The sequence below is a fragment of the Thalia democratica genome, chromosome 2 (assembly GCF_965202585.1).
Source record: "Thalia democratica chromosome 2, ktThaDemo2.hap1.1, whole genome shotgun sequence".
NCBI lineage: Eukaryota > Metazoa > Chordata > Thaliacea > Salpida > Salpidae > Thalia > Thalia democratica.
In genome coordinates, this window is record NC_139166.1 from 37,350,353 (window position 1) to 37,369,926 (window position 19,574).

The 19,574-nt window shown below is 25.7% G+C and overlaps 1 protein-coding gene across 2 annotated transcripts in view; it reads right to left on the bottom strand.

The window, feature by feature from the left end:
- LOC145830107 (DNA ligase 1-like) overlaps nt 1–19,574 on the bottom strand; it is a 51,983-nt gene that overhangs the window by 8,565 nt on the left and 23,844 nt on the right. For both annotated transcript variants that reach the window (XM_082937996.1, XM_082937995.1), the window contains exons 11-24: nt 17,706–17,896; nt 17,275–17,378; nt 17,053–17,154; nt 16,613–16,689; nt 16,115–16,206; nt 15,910–16,009; nt 13,760–13,845; nt 11,965–12,104; nt 11,629–11,700; nt 11,354–11,440; nt 11,167–11,262; nt 10,865–11,101; nt 9,643–9,786; nt 8,671–8,759 (exon numbers count right to left, since the gene is read on the bottom strand). In XM_082937996.1, coding sequence (XP_082794122.1) covers nt 8,671–8,759; nt 9,643–9,786; nt 10,865–11,101; nt 11,167–11,262; nt 11,354–11,440; nt 11,629–11,700; nt 11,965–12,104; nt 13,760–13,845; nt 15,910–16,009; nt 16,115–16,206; nt 16,613–16,689; nt 17,053–17,154; nt 17,275–17,378; nt 17,706–17,896 — 1,617 coding nt within the window. The remainder of the gene's footprint in view (nt 1–8,670; nt 8,760–9,642; nt 9,787–10,864; nt 11,102–11,166; nt 11,263–11,353; nt 11,441–11,628; nt 11,701–11,964; nt 12,105–13,759; nt 13,846–15,909; nt 16,010–16,114; nt 16,207–16,612; nt 16,690–17,052; nt 17,155–17,274; nt 17,379–17,705; nt 17,897–19,574) is intronic.

Sequence of the window (19,574 nt, forward strand, 5' to 3'; positions counted from 1 at the left end):
GACCTGATATTCTGCTGTATGCTACAATTTGACCTGATATTCTGCTATTTGCTACATATTTGACCTGATATTCTGACATCCTATCACTTGCATTGGTTAATTACTAACATTATAATTGCTTTTGAACAGCTTAATATCAATTTAGCAGTTAGTTCAAAAGCAAAATAATATTTTTTAATTGACTAGTTGTACTTTTTTAGGGGTTCATTCTATTATTCCATTAATAAGTTTTCTAAATTTGAGTTATTTGCTTACTTATTTACAATGTGATAAAACTGATAGTTATTTTAGTTATTTGTATAATTGACTAATTTGAAAATTTTGAAGATTTTATAGTTGCTATCTGAATTAAAAGTTTAATAAATTCATTTTTTTGCATTGTCTCTTTTTATTAAATTAAGCTATCTTTCTAAAATTATCATTAGTATGGACCCTAATTATAAACCCCCTTCTAGTCTGAAGGTAGCTAAGTTGCCTCCTAGAGCACCTTCCCTAGATTAAACAGGGACAATACTGTGTCCACCACCCCGGGGCATTCCCTATTACTATATACTATTATTATTATTGACTATGTTATTATTATCTTTTTTTTTAATTGTTATTATTATCATTTTATTACTTTTATTATCATCACTACTCTTACTACTATTGATGTTTTGTTTTTAAAACATGAATTATTAAGTACAATTGTGTTTATACTTTAAATTAGGCTCTTGTAATACTTCTAGTTATAGGTCTATTTCTATTTTTTAAGTGTGGTTGGTGATTTCATTATTTACGTTAGCCTTACTAATGTGACATTTATTTTAAATACAGTTATCGTTTTCGTCTAAACTAATATTAATTTCATATGAAATGATTCATGTTCTAAAAATACTAATGCTAATAACATTAATAGTAAAAACAGTAGTAATGAAAAAATAATAATAATGATAATAATAATATTAATAACATTAAAAATAGTGACAATAATAACAACCAGTGTTCATGCGCGAATTTTTTTCATTTAGCCCGACTGAGACCAATTTAGCCTGACATTTTTTCAAAGTAAGGAAAATTCCCTTTAGAAGTCATTTTAGTTATTGGGGGGTCATGATTAGTACTATTGTAGTCTCCGATTTCAACCAGCTTTATCTCAAAATTATTTTGAACTTTAAAAATCTGCAAAAAGCAACTCATAGCTTAGTTACAAATCAATAAAATAAGACTAAATTGAAAAAGGTGATACCCCCCTATGCCCTTAAAATAACAAATTCAGTGATAAGTTTCAAAATAAATATTATATCTAATCTATTACTAGTGTAGAAATTTAATTTATATTACTAAACACAATTGTTCAATTTAATCAAGCACTAAGGAAAAACATTATAACAATAAGACTTATAATAAAACGACGAGCATTGTCGTGAAAACATTTACACATAATATAGACAAGAAGAAATGTTTTTTATAATATTTTGACTAATACTTAAAATTGATACATAATTATAAATCCTAAAATCTAAATAAATACAGCGATTGTTGATGTCGTATCAGATTTAAAAAGCTTACATTTAAATAGAAAAAAACCTTAAATGTTTTGTTCTTGTAAGGAAAAATGAATTGTACCTAAAATTTGAACTCCCACAAAACTTAGTAATTATACCTTAAAGCTAAGTTTTAGTGTTACGAATATCTCTAATAACTTTAAACAAACAGTTTAATATATGAATAAACTGCTAAGAGTTTTAATTTAAAAAGTATTTGGTATAACGCCTTTAAATTAGATACTAAAACAGTCCATCTACTCAAACAAAATAATGAAAAATTTTTAGAGATTTAACAAAAGGTTTTAAGCATTTATATTTACAAATACTGGCTGATTTTTTCTTTAATAACTAAATCTTTATTTAGAAATAAATTCACATCTCAATTTAATCTTAAAAAGATTTTTCAATTTTTTTTTATCAAAACTTTTAAAGTATTTGAACTGAGAAAAACTGAGATTCTCAAATTTTTGAATAAAAAAACTGATTTAGCCTGACATTTTTCAACTTTTTTGAAAAAAACTGATTTAGCCTGACGCACACGAACCCTGGACAACATTGATAATATAATAATAATAGTAATAATAACATTGATAATAAAAATAATAATAATAACATTAAAGAAATTAAAGCTGTATTTAAAACTAAGAACAACGAAAGCAAAAATTGTAACAGTCGTAAGTCTTATAAAGTAATTTACCCGTTACAAGCAGGGTTACCAAATAATTTTGGCAAATTTTTTCCAGGTTTTCAAAATTTCTTCAAGGTGTTTAAAAGTATACATTTTTAGGTTTATTTTTAGTTTAAAGTTACGTTTAAGGTAAAAACTGTTTAAATAGTATGAAAAAAAACATTGAAAAGTTACTGTAAAATTACTTTAAATGTGTTTTTTAATAAAAAATTTTTTGATGATGACAAAAATTTTTAATCTAATTGATACTTTTTTCGTGTCAAATCGAAATTTTACTACCTAACATGTAAAAATTGTTAAAAATTCCAGGTTTTTCCAGGTCTTTTTTAGTGATTTTTGTTCCAAATTCCAGGTTTTGAAGTTTTTTGGAAATCCTGTACAAGGTAACTGCTTAAATAATACCGTGTATATAGTCCGTGTTAAATGCTATTTTAGTGTTAATAATAATAAAACTAACGACTAAAATAAAAATTACGTCAGTTCGATAGGAGGTCATTTTTAAGATACGCACACTGGGCATAAGTATATTTTCTAACATGTAAATAAAAAGAACAGCACAAGATTGTCAGGCTTCGTTTGGCAGTATTTTGACAGGTATGTTACCAAACAAGAAATGGAATGGAGCATTCTTCACCACGCCAACAAAAACATCGGTAGCGTGAGTAAGATATGACAAACTTGCAACCTTAAACGAATGGCAAATGTAGCAGAAGATAGTAAACAATAACTAAAAAACATACGTAATATTTTTAAAAAATGTGTACACAACTGACGGTTCTTCTTCAAATAACATCTTGGCGTTTTCTCACCTTTCACTTTTCTTTTACATGAACACACACTAACTTTTATACATTAATATAATTCAGGGTTCGTGCGCGAAATTCCTTTTCATTTAGCCTGACAGAGACCTATTTAGCCTGACATTTTTTCAAAGTAGAAAAAATCACCTTCAGAAGGCATTTTGGGTATCGGGGGTCTTAATTAGCAAATTAATGCAATAAAAGTATTCACAAAACTACTTTTAAAGAAAATAAAAATTTAAATGAATTATTTTTCAACATCTATCAATCGCTTGCCCAGCAACTTGAATATTTTTAACTGGTCATTATAATTTCTGCTTCAATGAATTCATACCTTTATTAAATTTTGCGGCTTAGTTACATCCACCACTTATCACCCATATACAGGGTTCGTGTCAATTAGTACTTGAATTCGTCAATTATAAGTTACATGACTTGACTAGAAGCTTTTATTAAAACAGAAATGTGACTTAACAAACTGCTAAGAGTATTAATCTAAAAAGTATTTTGTATAAAGCCTTTATATTAGAAATTAAAACAGTTTAACCAACTAAGCTCTGAAAAACAAAGCTCATGTAAACAAATTCAGACAAACAGCTAAGTTGTTGAACTAAACTGTAATGTTTAAACTGTACTTTTTTATGAATTTTTATAATTATGACGTATATAATCTACTAAAAACAAAATAATGAAGATTCTTAAAATTATTTTAGAGATTCAGCAAAATGTTTTAAGCACTTATTTTTACAAATACTGACTGATTTTGTCTTTAATAACTAAATCTTTATTTAGAAATAAATTCACATCTCAATTTGATCTTAATTAAAAAAATTTCATGCATTTGAACTGACAAAAACTGAGATTCTCAAATTTTTAAACATAAAAACTGATTTAGCCTGACGTTTTTCAACTTTTTTCAAAAAAACTGATTTAGCCTGATTTAGCCTGACTTAGCCTGACGCGCACGAACCCTGATAATTGTATAATTTAAGTTAATACATAATTTTTATTTATTTATTTTTATACATGTCACTTTTCTTTCTCCAACATGGTTTTTGCCTATTTTTCAACTATATATGTTTTTCATGTTCCTTTACGTGTCAAGTTATAAGCTTAATTGAAAGCCTCTAATCAAATCACTGATAAACCGTGATTTTTTACTTACTACACCCCATAGATCAAAGAAAGGATTTTTTTACTGCAGGTTTATACTTAGCACATAACCACCTTTTTATACTTTTACATTCTTATTCAACACAAATTCGTAAGTTATTATATATTTAATATATCTGTATAAGATCTATTTAATCTTAACACCCAACTACTTTTTTCTAAGAAAATCATTAATTATCTTAACTAATATGTAATTATAAACAGTTTAAGTTATGGTGTTTTTATGTATGGTGCTGTAACTTAATTATTGTTCAGGGCTTTAAATGTTTACTTACAATTTTAGTTTTCTGCTTTGGGATCTGCGTGTAGGTGGTTAATTTTTTGTTAACTTCAATATGTTATTTAAGTTATATCTAACTTTACTTACGTTATAATTCAGATTTAACTATTATAAACATTTTATAACTATATATAACCCAAAGTTTCTATAGCTTTCGTACCTTAAGCCATTAATTTAGTTAATTTAGTAATTAATATTTGCTGTTTTAAATCTTTTTATTTACAATTGATCACTTATTATGTACTTAGAATAGTTGCATATATTTTTTAAATTAATGGACTTTACTGCTTTTTTCAAAACATATAGAATAAATTATTTAGTTTGCAATGCAAGCAAGGTAAATGACTTTTTTCTATGTCAATGTAATAAAGCGTAATATCGTGATGTAGTTATTAAATACTTTTTTGAATGTTTAACGACGGTTTATCTTATTAATTAATATTTCTTGAACTTACACGTGAGTGTTTTATATTATGAATTGTTATTTAATTTTTTATCTTACTTTACTTTAACATAATTTTGACTTAATAATTACAAATATTACTTAGTTTTATAACAGTCGGATTTAACTTTATATATTGATTCAATTATTAAACATTAATCAACAATAATCTGTAGTATTTAGTCTTATTTTTAATTAACACATATATTTACCTACTATAGCTTCTATTCTTTCCTTACAGTTCTTATTTTTTACAGAGCTTCGTTGAAGTGTATTAATTTGTAAACACAAAGAAATATGTGTTAGTTTAATAAAGAAAGAGTACTATTTAAATTTGTTCTCATTACTAAAAATTATTAAAAATTTACAGCTTATATTTAACAAAAGGGTTGATCATGCCAATTCGATCATCAGACCACAAGTTTCGGTAGACTGAGAGCGGTTTCGTCCTTATTAGGACTCATCAGTCAGTCACAACCGAAACATTGCAGTCGTCAATCTACAAACGGTTTATCATGCTTTCACATGGAGCAACCATTTGCTGGCAATGATCAGTGACGTCAGCATTGTCTTTGCCGTGCAACGTTTAAAAAATTGTCTACTAGGCAAGACATCTGGTACTTACGATTAACAGAAAACATCGGCGAAAGTCTGCAGAGCAGAAGAATAGACTCTCGTTTGCCGTGAGACAAGCTCAAATTTAACAAAGGGTTGATCATGCCAATTCGATCATCAGACCACAAGTAACACTCGTAACACAAGTAACAAGATCTGATGATCGAATTGACATGATCAACCCTTTTGTTAAACTTGAGCTTGTCTCACGGCAAACGAAAGTCCAGGCTTCTGCTCTGCAGACTTTCGCCGATGTTTTCTGTTGATCGTACTAAAACGAGCGTACCAGATGTCTTGCTTGACAATGTTTTAAACGTTGCACGGCAAAGACAATGCTGACGTCACTGATCATTGCCAGCAAATGGTTGCTCCATGTAAAAGCATGATAAACCGTTTGTAGATTGACGACTGCAATGTTTCGGTTGTGACTGACTGATGAGTCCTAATAAGGACGAAACCGCTCTCAGTCTACCGAAACTTGTGGTCTGATGATCGAATTGGCATGATCAACCCTTTTGTTAAACTTGAGCTTGTCTCACGGCAAACGAAAGTCCAGGCTTCTGCTCTGCAGACTTTCGCCGATGTTTTCTGTTGAGTTTATATTTAACGAAGTAATTATACTTTAAAATTAATGTGAAATAAAGTTTTTCAAAAAGCTTACTTTTCAAGTAGATAAATAAGGTTTTACTTGAAACATATATAATTCATTCTGATCAATTATTCACATTAATTTTTTATATTTTATTGTCAAAAAATATTTTACTTGTTTGAAATAAATCAAATGAGATCCCCGGCAGAATATTAAAACATGTAAAAATTTATGTAATCATGTAAGAATATATTAGGCTAAACTCGAAGTAAAACTGACAATTGTGTATAAAAAACCAACAAAATAAAACTTATAGTTTAAAACTATCAATTTAGAAAAAATAATAAGACTAACAGGCGAATTCATGCCTGGTTAGAAAAAAATTGACTACTTAAAAATATTGCCAACTTAAAAACAAAAAAACAAACTTACAATTAGTTGGCTAATAAAATTTGTAAACAAACAAACTCTTGTAACTATTACATTAAAATAAATTACAGTCACTTCTCGCGAATCTACGCACATTGTGTCCACAGCAAAAGAGCGTAAATAAACGATAGAACGAAACTAAACGAGAGGCAGCAAATATACCTACTACATTAGCTTTTTTCTTCGAAAGCAATTGATTTAAACAGTCTGAGGACATTCCGACTTTTTTGTTTAAAAAATAGTTTTTATTTTAGTTGTACGGTCGTATATATATCAGGGTTCGTGCGCGAAATTTTTTCATTTAGCCTGACTGAGACCAATTTAGCCTGACATTTTTTCAAAGTAAGGAATATTCCCTTTAGATGTTATTTTAGGTATTAGGGGGTCTTGATTAGTACTATTGTAGTCTCTGACTTCAACCAGCTTTATCTCAAAAATATTTTGAGCTTTAAAAATCTGCAAAAAGCAACTCATAGCTTAGTTACAACTCAATAAAATAAGACTAAATTGTGAAAAAGGTGATTGATCCCCCCTATGCCCTTAACATAACAAATTCAGTGATAAGTTTTAAAATAAGTGTTATTTCAAACTATTACTAGTGTAAAAAATTTATATATATTACTATACACAATTGTTCAATTTAATTAAGCACTAAGTAAAAATATTATAACCAGCAGATTTATAATAAAACAACGTGCATTGTGGTGTTTTATTAAAATTTTAAATGAAACGCTTACAAGAGTATTAAAATTCAAACAAATAGCTAAGTTGTTGAACTAAACTGTAATGTTTAAGCTGTTTTTTATGAATTTTCATTATTATGACGTATATAATCTGCTCAAAAAAAAAATAATGAAGATTCTTAAAAACTATTTAGAGATTCAAAAACAAGTTTTAAGCATTTATTTTTACAGATACTGACTGATTTTGATTTTAAATAGCTAAATCATTTTTTAGAAATAAGTTCACTTCTCAATTTGATCTTAAAAATATTTCTCAAGTTTTTTTAATCAAAAGTTTTCAAGCATTTGAATTGAGAAAAACTTAAATTCTCAAATTTTTAAATAAAAAACTGATTTAGCCTGACTTAGCCTGATTTAGCCTGACGCGCACGAACCCTGATATATATATATATATAAGTTTTTCAATAAAAATTGCTTATTTTTATAGTAAGTATTTTTTTTATATTTTGTTCCTTGCCCATCTAACATTAAACTTACCTTGAATAACAAATTTAATCCATAGGTTGGCAAGGAACAAATTAGCTAAAGTAAGATATTTATTGTTTTGAAATAAAACTTTATACCATAGATATTATGCGAAATTGAACACTGTACCTTGTTTTAATTAAAGGTATAAAATGGGGAGGGGAGGGTTCTCAATACTATTAAAAATTAGTATCTCAACATTATACAAAATTAGTAAAAATCTCAATACTATTAAAAATTTATCTCCTTCTATATTTAAAAAAAAATACTTTAAAACACAATATATTATTAGCTTAATACATAAAGTATTTTAAAAAAAACTTTTTCAAACATTTTTTTTTTGAATATTTAAGAATTCTAAAATGCGTAACTAAACGAGAGTGCGTAAGCAAACAAGTGCGTAGATTTGCGAGAGGGGACTGTACACTGTTTTAATTTAAAAAAAAACAATTACTATAATAGGAGGTAATCAAAGTTTTTCTTAAAAGATCTAATGTTATTGTAAATTTAAAGTTGCTTTGTCACTTTTAATTATACAATGTACTTATCAAAATTTCTCAAGTTTTAAAATGAACTGACGAACACTAATAAGTTTTAAACTATAAGTTTTATTTTGTTTGTTTTTCACTCATAATTGTCAGTTTTATTTCAAGTTTAGCCTAATGTCTTCTTACATGTTTAAACAAATTTGTACAGATTTTATTATTCAACTGAGGACCCGTTTGAACTATTTCAAACGAGTGAAACATTGTTTCGAAATTTAATTTTAAAATTTCAAGTGATATTATTCTCCTTATCTTTAAGTTGAGAACTTTTATTCTAATCTCAAAAGTATTAAGTACACAATGATGTCATATTCAAAAAAAAAAAGTATAAGGTTTTAATGTCTGTACTTTTTATATTTTTTAAAAGCTAACCTATAGTATGACTTCGGCTTTTCAATGATGTAATTTTTTAAAAATTTGGCTTGGTCTGTCAAATCTTGATCTGAGAATCCTGTTCCAATCTATTAAAAATTCTAAATAAAAAATAAGTGATATTTAAACTACTAAATAAATAATCAAACTAAATTTTAAAAAAATGGTTTACTTCAATATACAAGTCTATTTAATCTTATCTTATGTATATGTAAGAAATAAAATATAATATATTATAATGAATTAATAATAAAAACGAGGCTGTTTATTTATAACAAACTAATTTAGTACATATATATTTTTACAATTAAATCTGCAGTTGCAAGATGTAGCTGATTAATACATATATAGTAGTTTTTTTGTACTTTAATGTTTTCTTTTATACCGCAGATATAACTACTTCTTCAAAATAAATACTATTTTACTTTTCTATAAGGCAGGTCTAAAAATTCTATTTTAATCTTAGTACTTGTTTTTATAATGTAAGCTTCAGCAAGAAATCATTTAGTTTTTTGGTTGAAATGACTAGTTTTTGAGCTAATCATTAGTTACCTTAGTAATTAAATTCCGTAAATTTATTTAATTTTTTTGAATAATCAGAAAAATGATAGGATTTGTGAAACTAATCAATTACATTAAAGTATTGCAATTTCAAATGAGGTCACTAAATATACGATAAATCTTCAGGTTTATAGGACATATTGACCGCAACAACATTAGTTAATACTTTTCGTAACTTTTCAAGTAAAAACACTGCTACGTCAATAAACTTTCTTTTAATTAAAAACAACAATTGAATTTTTTTTTAAACATTATATACACAATTATAGTATAAAATACATTTTATAATAAAGTATAAGAGTTAAATTTGGTATAAAAAATGGTTTTCTTAGTATTTTTATATTACAAAACATTTTAAATGAAAGTAAATTATCGTTTTTAGTAAAAAATTGAGAAGTTTTTATTCTTAACCTTGGTAATAACTTGATACTCTTCATTTTCATCATCATAGCAGGCAAGCAGATAATTACCAAATGTACCTGTTCTTCTACCTTTTCCTCGTGCACCTCCAATAACTACCAAGTCCAAGGTGTCACCAACACCGTCCAAATAATCCTGTATAGTTTTTTTATCCAAAGATATATCTTAAAAATCATTAAATATGAAAAATTGATAAATTATTACAGAACTTTTCCTTATACTTGTAGTAGTAGTAGTAGAGAATATTTCAACAAATCAAACAAAACTTTAGGTAAAAATATTTAATCACTTATACTTCCGTAATGTTACGGCGTACTAATATTAATAGCAGAAACACCTTACAATTAAACTTGAAGCAAATAAAGATTTTAAACAAAAAGTTCAATACTTTCATCAGCTATATAAACTTTTTGGTTGAGTTTATTTATTTTTACATGAAATTTGTAAAACTATTTTTACTACAACTTTATACTTCTGTTTTCAATAAAAAAGTAAAAATAATTTTCTTTTATTGTAAACAACTTTTATCTGATTAGTTGCCAGATATGATAATATATAATAGCTTATAAAACTTCATAAAAAAAACTATTATGTCGTAACCGTTATTAGTAATTTAAAGGTCAATTTTAAATCTTTAACTATTTAAATAACTATTATTTTTAGTATATTTCAACATAAAAATAACTTTGATATAAGGTATATTTATTTAATAAATTAAAAAAATAATTTTTGATTAAAAACTAACTTTATGATATTTATCTGATTAAAACTATTTTACAAGTAACTAATCTAAGTTTTACGTTCACTTAAACAACTATATATTTAATGATATTTTGGAATAATATTTTAAACTTATAAAGCTATTCTATCTACAGGAAAGAAAGTTATAATAGCGATCTTTCCATTTTAGAAAAGACTTCATTAACAAAAAACACATTGGGTTTTAGTTACAAAAAAGGTGAAATTTACTCAAAGTTAACCAAAAAAAAAACAAACGTTTAAATTGCGGTAGAACAAGTATAAATTGAATTATTAGATTCCAAAAAGTTAATATTAAGAAAATTTAAATAAACCACTTTTTAAAATTTTTCAAAAAATTCAAAACTTGCTAATTAAAAGTATAAAATTATAGTAAAATTAGTTTTACAAACTTCATGTAAAAATAAACGAACTTGACCAAAAAGTTTATATAGCTGGTTTTTGAACAATGTACCTTTTTTAATTTTAACCAATTGTTGGATCGAACTGCGATCTCGTAAGTTGCATCTTTGTCAAGTGTCTTTACCATTAGTCCCTCACAATTTCCTTTTACCGACTCATCAATAAGACTTTGAATTTCTTCTACATCATTTGTGTCTTTATAAGTAGCAAAAACGAACTCTCCTTCAGTTTCTTTAAAATTTTCCCGCAATAACTGCCTTCTTTTTCTAAGTGGTTCTTTCGTTAAAGACTGTTCAAAAATTTATTTTTTATCTACAATTCAGAAAAAAAAGGAAGACAAATCAAATTACAAACCTTTCCATTTAAGTAGAGCAAATCAAAAGCATAAATACATACTTGGACCTTGATCTCACTTTCTTTGGCATCTTTTCGTTTACGGGTAGTCAAAATCTGATAACACAATAAATAATACTTATATTTTTATCATAGAATACAATTAGTTATTTTTATGAGGTTCAATAAAGTAACATAAAAACAATACTTGAAAGGGAAGAATTGTTTTCTTATTTTTGTCCCAAGCAACTGCCTCTGAATCAATAACGCATGATTTTACACCTTTTTGCATAACCTTTCAACAAATATTTTTCCTTTAAATAATGTTTTAAAGAGCGTTGCGTATGAAAAACATTTATGCAAAATTCATCAGTAACACAAGATTTTTGTTTAAACAACCTAAATTGTTTAAAAAAAAATTCAAATAAACTACCTTAGCTTACTTTAAAAAAACTATTAGCTAGTGACTTAGGATGAACCTACATTTGGCATGCGAGAAATAATATCCGGGTATTTTGTAGTATTATTTTCCATGTTTCTACTAAAAATCTTAACCTGTTGCAAAACATCATTTATTTGTTAGTTTTAATAAAGCGGTTAGTATTTTTGTAACAAAAAAGCATTTAAAAAGTAGTACTAATGCTGTAATAACAAAAGTAATAAGAAAGTATTAAAACAAAAAAATACTTTTTTTGTATTAATATAAGATATATGAGTGTGTCAAATTATCTTTTTCAATAACAGTAGAATATATAATATGTAACTGGGTATATATGCAAATAATCATTTTAGTTTATTATCTTATTTACTAAGACTAACTTTGCCATTATCACACACATGTATTTGAGCCCTTTCTCCGTCGTACTTGTATTCGCATGTAAACTGACAATCACCAAATTTTTCTATTACTAAACGAACTCCTTTTGATGGCTGTGCCAACATAGGATAAAGTGGAATACCTAAAAAATAAGTTGTTTAATTGTTATTCAGACTTTAATTTTTCGTACGAGCGAAGTATATATAACACTACACTATTTTCATTATATTTTATAATCAGAATAACTTAAGTATTGCTAAATGTGGAAAAAAAAGGACCAGTATACCAAAAAGGACCTGGGGTATGCTTCCATAGTTAACATTTAACATTTTTTCAAGTATGTAAAACCTTTAATACGAAAAAAAGGAATGATGTTAGTTATTATAACTAAAGAAAACAAGAATTATCAAGTTTAAAATTATTATGCTAATTTAGAAGCTATTTATTGTCAAAAAGTTTAGTAAAAACCAATGAAATGTGTAGTATATATTGTAGTAATATAACTTGGTTGTTTTCACGGGTGCACCCATACACACTAGTGTGCACGAAATCCTTTTGAATCTTACACTAGCCATTTTAAAGTCTCTGATGAAGAATAAAAAAGGTCTAAGGCATATTGGAAAAAAGCTTTAAAATTAAAACTGGGTATTCCGGAAAATTTTCAAACTTACACTAGGTATAATGATTTTTTTGAAATTTACACTAATACTCCAAGGCTTCTGATGCAGAGCAAAAAAAAAGTGTTAAGAATACTTGAAGGAAACTATCAAGCTTACACTAGTTAGATCATTAACCTAGATAGCAGCTGTTTTTTTACTTTTTTGTAAAATTCAAATTATTTTCTAAAATATGACCGTAGAAAGTTGGCGAGTTTAATAGTTACTTCAAGAGTTCCAAGGTAAAAGGCTATTTTATAAAAGGTCTATCTTCTCCTACAGCTTTCAAGCAATAGTTCTAAAATTAAATCATTTTAATCTCAAGTTGATAATAAAAATTACTTTTAAAGGATTTTTTATTTAATCAAGAAAATCAAATTTATAACCATGAGAATTTTTATAATGATTATTTTTCAGGATTGCCAAATGTTTTTGGCAAATTTTCTCCAAGATTTCAAAATCTCCAGCAAGTTTTTAAAAGTACACACTTTTGAGTCCATTTTAAGTTTAAAGTTTCTGTAAAAATTATCTTATAGTATATAATTTTAGCTTTAAAGGGCCAATGTTAATAAAAGTTTTTTTTTTTTAATGCTGGATCCCTCTATGGCAGGGGTCGGAAAACTGAGGCTCTCAAAGTCTAAATCTGGGGCCCGCAAGCTCCTATTTGGCCAAAATTATACATTTTTAATACAAAAAATTAAAGATTTTTTAATAAAAACTTATAGTTAGGCTCTTATTTCAATAAATACTCTTTACTAGTGCTCTATTATTGCTTAATTTATCACATTTTTGACCTAAAATAATATTTTTCTACTGATTACTAGAACTTTATTCAAATAAATGCTGCTCTCGAATATTTTTCATAAATAGTGCGGCCCACGAGCAATTTTTCCGAATAAAAATGGCCCGCGAGCTAGATAAGGTTGTTGACCCCTGCTCTATGGCCTTTCTTTTCATTTACTTCCGATTTCATACATCGTTTAAAACTAGGATAAAATTAATTTCAATTTTTTTTAATACTATCAAATTACACTTTTTAAACAAGCTTTTTTAATTATAAAAAAAATAATTTATTATCAGCAAAACTATCTTATTTAGTTTATACTGTCTTTTGTAAATAATTATCATGAAATGTTAAAACCTGGTGTGAGCTTGCAATACTTAGGTAACTCATCAATGCCATACTTCAGCATGGTTGAAATCAGAATTTCATAATTTGGCATTTCACTTTAAATAAATTTGGAGATTAGTAATCATTAAAACAAATGGCTAACACGTGTTATATAATAAAAATCAAAGTAAAACGAAAATTTTAAAAATTAATAAATACTTAAGAAACGTAATAGTTGAGAAATACTCAACTATTACAATCAGGGCGTCGCGTAGGGTGAAGTATTTGAGCAGATGTTCAAAATAAAAAAAGTAAAACACTTCTTAAAGTATTATACTACTGTTTTTTTTTTACTTTTGTTTGCTAACGTTTTGTTTTAATTTTAGTACTTCACCGTTACAAAATTTTTTTTTTTAATATCAACCTAAGGGATTTTTTAAATACATATAAATTTTTTGCATCCCTAAAAATACCACGCGTTGCCACTGATTACAACTATTTTTTTTTCTCATATGTAAACAGTGTCTTTTTATCAAAGAAGTTTCTTTTTTTTTTTTGGTTTTTACAAAATATTTTTTTAAATATAACTAAAAAAACAAATGAAATCAATGAAATTTTTAGGTTACAATTTAACGATTAATTATTAAAATTACAAAATAACTACAGTACGAATTGTACAACACCAAAAAACAAATTTAATCATGACTTATACAATAACTGAATATAATTTGTTGTAAAGACTATACAAACTATGGGTTTTTGAAGTTCCGAATAAAAAGGTTTAAAAACGTTAAACCCCATAAAACCGACAGCAAATTCTTTAACGTTATATCTTACCTCCTAAGACAAGAAATAAGAGGCATTATAAAAAAGTTAAAATAAAAAACAGGGGACTCTGAAAATGCACTCGTTAACTTTAACTTTAGAGCCAAATGTATGAGATCAAATTTTAATAAAATATTAATAAATAACACATTTTTTACAGAACTAAGTAAAAAACTAAACAAGATAGAAAAACAAATAATAAATAACCATCGGAACAAACAGAAAAAGTGATGTCAAACAAAATTAAAGTTTTAAACAGTTTATAAATTTTAACAAAACTGAATAATGTAAAAATACAAACTTATTAAGATTATCATATAAAAGACTAAAAACACAAAGAAAACTTATTGAAAAAAAAAACATTTGGAAAAACTTAATGATGAAGACCAAAAAACAGTTGAATGTGAGAAATATGCATTATGTGGAAGTTTTTGGAGTTATAAAAAAAAGTATGATAAATAGTGATTAAAAATTAAAAGATATTAAAATAAAACAAAATTTGGATTGAAAAAATTGTGGTATATATGGTGTGAAATGTATATATGCAAAAAACTATACATTGGTCAAACAATGAATAGTTTTGCAAAAAGGTTGAACACGCACAGAAATATTTGGAAAAGTAATATAATTAAATAAAACCTTGAATTAAAGGACCAGTTTGCGTTAATTATCCACTACAAAAAAATCATAAAGAAAACAACAGGAAAAAAAAGCATATAAAGTACAGTTTTTACAATAACGGTAATAAGTAATTTAGATTTTATAGAAAAGTGTGGATTAAGAAAACTAAAGCTAAAATTAATTTAAACTATGTATTTGAACAAAAATTTACAAAAAGTTATAAAATAACATGTAATATGCTATTATTAAGTTCGGTTTTAGGGAACTTTATATTGTTTGTTTACAGTTGTTATTTATAGTTACTCTTAGTTACAGTAAACTTTGAAAAAATATGGTGATAATATGTTAGCTAGATTTTTACTTTTTTATTCGTTTTATTTTTTTTTTTTTTTGTATATTGATAAGCCTTGAGTTACTTCAGTCTATATTAAATTTAATTACATAAAAATAATTTAGATTTATTATATTAGATTTAAGTATAATTCCTTTGAATATTTTCAAACTAACATTTTATTATATTTCTCTATAAGTATTTTTTAGGTACTTCTATATTACATAATTTAGAATTTATACCTTAAACTGAAGTATTAATATTCTTGAGACTCCGTTAGCTTTTTTTTTTAATACTATAAATTAAAAACGTTCAACTTACATGAATATTTTCATTTAAGAATTTTGGTTTGATTTTTTTATAAAAAATAAAACTATACAAAACACAATACCAATTTTCTAACCAGTTAGCATTTTTCACAATTTTGTTTTTGGTTTCAACTAAATTTTTTAATTTTGCTGGAGTAGTTTCATCAATCGCATTTAAAATTTTAGGTGGATATTCTAGAAATAACAACTTGTTTTTATACTTTTATCAATGCTACAACAATATAACAGTAACTTAGTTTTATACAACTTTTAGAATATTTCATAACTAAACAGTAAAACCTTGTGCTGGTGGAGTCATTAGTATTGCTTTAGTAAGAGCAGGTAGTACAGACTTTTCTCCCATCTGAATTCGTAGCTTACCAGATAATGACCTTTTTATAAAAGAATATTTTATCTCATTTTTAAGCATTAGGTGAAACATAATAATAATAAATAACTTAATGACAAAATAATTATATGTTTGTACAGGATTTTATAAAATGCTAAAGGATTTAAGAATGCCAAAGGATTTTTTTTATTTCAGGTTTTCTAAATTTTTTAATTTCAGGTTTTCCAAATACTTAGTTTTTTGGGCCATTTTAAGTATATAACAAAATTTAAGGTAAAAAGCGGTCAGTAGATAGTATAACAAAATTTAAAAGATACTGTTACGCTACTTTCAATGTGCTTTTACTAATAAAATTAATTATTCTTTTCTATATGATAAATTTTTCGTATCCTATCAAAACTTCATTACTTTACATGTAAAAAATCTATATAAACAATATTGATATATACCTCATTATGTATCTTGTTTCACAACCTTTGCAAGAATTAATCATTCCTCTTATTAATTTGATTTTAAGGTCTCGGCTCTTGAAAAAATTAAAATAGAAAATATTTTACGACTAAGCAGTACGCATCCTTAAATGTTTTTTTTTTCAAACTTAATACAAAAAAGTATTAATTTTAAAAATTTCAACTTTAATATTCACAGGTTTCTTTTAATTTCTTAAAAATATATTTCCAATATTAATAAAATTAATATAAAACTGTACCTAGAATTATTACACTGTGAAAATAATTAAAACTTTTTTAATATTTTTTCTTTGAAATTTAAAAGCTTTTTTTCAAGGTAATTTAAATAAAATGTTACATTTACTTCTATTTTTATTTATTTCGATTAAATAAACTGATTAAACATATTTAATATTTTACTCTATAAAAACTATACTAACAGAACCTCCAGTAGTTGTTGCAATTTTTTTCAGAGTATTAAACACTCTCTTAATAGTAAGATTTGCTGGACTTACTAGCAGTCTTTGTGATTGTTTACCTTTCTGTAGTAAAATATTTACAATCAAAAATTAGTTAAACAAAAGTATTTATACTCATTTACAAAAGAAACTTTTTCAAACATAAATAAAAAGTTAACAATACTTTTTTAAATGTAAGCTTACTTCAGTAACAAGTCCTATATCTCCAAGCTCTTCCATATCTTTGTTGATTTGTTTAAGAGATTTTCCACAAACATCTTTGACAACAGATTTTAATATGAAGTCCCCTACATATATCAAACTAAGCATTTAAAAGTATACAAGTCGTCGTAAATAACATGATGATTTTAAAATTTAATTATTTTGAAGTTTTATTTAATCAAATAAATACTAAGTATACGCTTGTAACTAAACTGATTAATCTAATAATATTCGTTAAATAATAACTATGTTTTATCATTATCTAAAATAAGAAATAATAATAACATTAAAGCAATTTATTACTTTATTGGCTTCTTTAATTTTGTATAAATGATCTTGAATAGAAAAAATGTTATTTGCTCTCTTTTGTTTAATCATTAAATAAATATATAAAAAAAACTATAACAGTGTACCTATTCCTAATTCAATGCCTTCGTAAGTTGGTGCAATCTTATTTAAAAACAGGTAAACACATGAGGTAAGTTGCTCAGGTGATAAGACAATAACACTTCTAAAGAAGTTACAAAGTGCTTCTATTTTCATCAACCTCCCCTGAGTCTCTTCTATTGTTTTCAATGTTTGCGCTAAGGCGATGTAAGGCATTCTGTTAAATTTACATAGATACGAAAGCTAACTTAACTTTTTTATTATTAAATCTATAAAATTGGAATGTGCTTACAGAATTTTCCAATAATGTCTTGAACTAAACATTTAAAATACAAGCTTTTTTTTTACTTTCTAGTTAAAATTATTTTATTAATTTCTAGCTCAGAACACTATAAACTTTTAGCATGATTTTAAGGTTTACCTCTTTAACAGCTATTGAATTTGATTTAAATTAAAAAAAAGTTTTAATTGAAAATTAATTTTTATCTAATTAAAATAATTTTTTAATGTAGTAAACTAAGTGTTATACATTACAAAGTATTACTAGATGAAACATTTCCAATAACTAAAAAAATGGTTTTTATAAAACAAAAATTAAATTACATACAATTTTATTCTCCTTGTCTAAGTAGAGATCTTAGTTTATTGCTTTTAAAAATATCTAAACTTATAACATTACCACTTATTTAAAGTTTATACCAAAAACTGACTAAGTGTATTAATAACTTAACTGAGGTTAATACCTAACCAGGCAAAAGAAACTCGGTTAGGCGACAAAAAACAAGCCCATGTAAATCTAAGTTTATTTTTCATATTATGGGTATAACTCTGGTGTTATCCCCTATTGTAAAGTTATGTGACTCAATGAAGTGTATTTTAATATTTTCAGGGTTATTTTCAGGTTTTGTATTTTTCAATTATTTTTCAGGGTTACCAAAGGTTTTCTTAATTTCTTCCAGGTTGATAGACTTTTAACATCTAATTAAAATTTTATTACTTTACATGTAATTAAATTGTAATGTAAAACTCGAGGTTTCAGTGTTGCCACAGATCAAGCTGAAAAAAATTCCCAGACCTTTCCATGACTTTTTACAAAAATCTTCCTTAATTTTCTAAATCAAACTCTTAATTCAAACTTATTCCAAAATACGTGATCAAACTAACACTTGAAACTACATAAAGCTTTTATTCTTATTTTTATAATTATATTAATTATATAAAATAATCGGCTTTTACTTATTTTTTAAATTTAAACAACCTTAAAAAATAATAAAGAGGTAAAGTATACACATAAACTTGTTACATAAAATACTAAACTTAGTGCTAAACTATAAAGAACTTAATTATTTACTTAAACAAAAAACACTATGATTCTAAAATTTTGCAAGATAAACGTTTGTGTATATATCACAGTTTCACAATGGAAGTGTCCTTGCCACAGACAGGGTTGCCACTCGTTTTTTCAAAATTTTTTCCAGGTTTTCCAAATTTCTTCCAGGTTTTTAAAAGTAAACATTTTTGGGTCTATTTTTAGTTTTAAGTTAATTTCTATAAAAAAACTGTGTTAAATAGTACAAAAACATTTAAAAGATGCTGTAAAGTTACTTTAAATGTGTTTTTTAATATTTTTTTTTTTGGTGATGACAAAAAAATCTTATTTATATGATAGATGTTTTGTGTCAAATTTAAATTTTAGTACTGAAAATGTTAAAATTAGTAAAAATTCCAGGTTTTTCCAGGTTTTTTGATCAAAATTCCAGGTTTTTCCAGGTTTTTTTCAAAATTTCTCAAATTCCACGTTTTTCCAGGTTATTTTTGCCTAAATTGTCGAATTCAAGGTTTTTCCAGGTTTCAAGGTAGAGTGGCAACCCTGCACAGAAAATACTAAAAAGCAT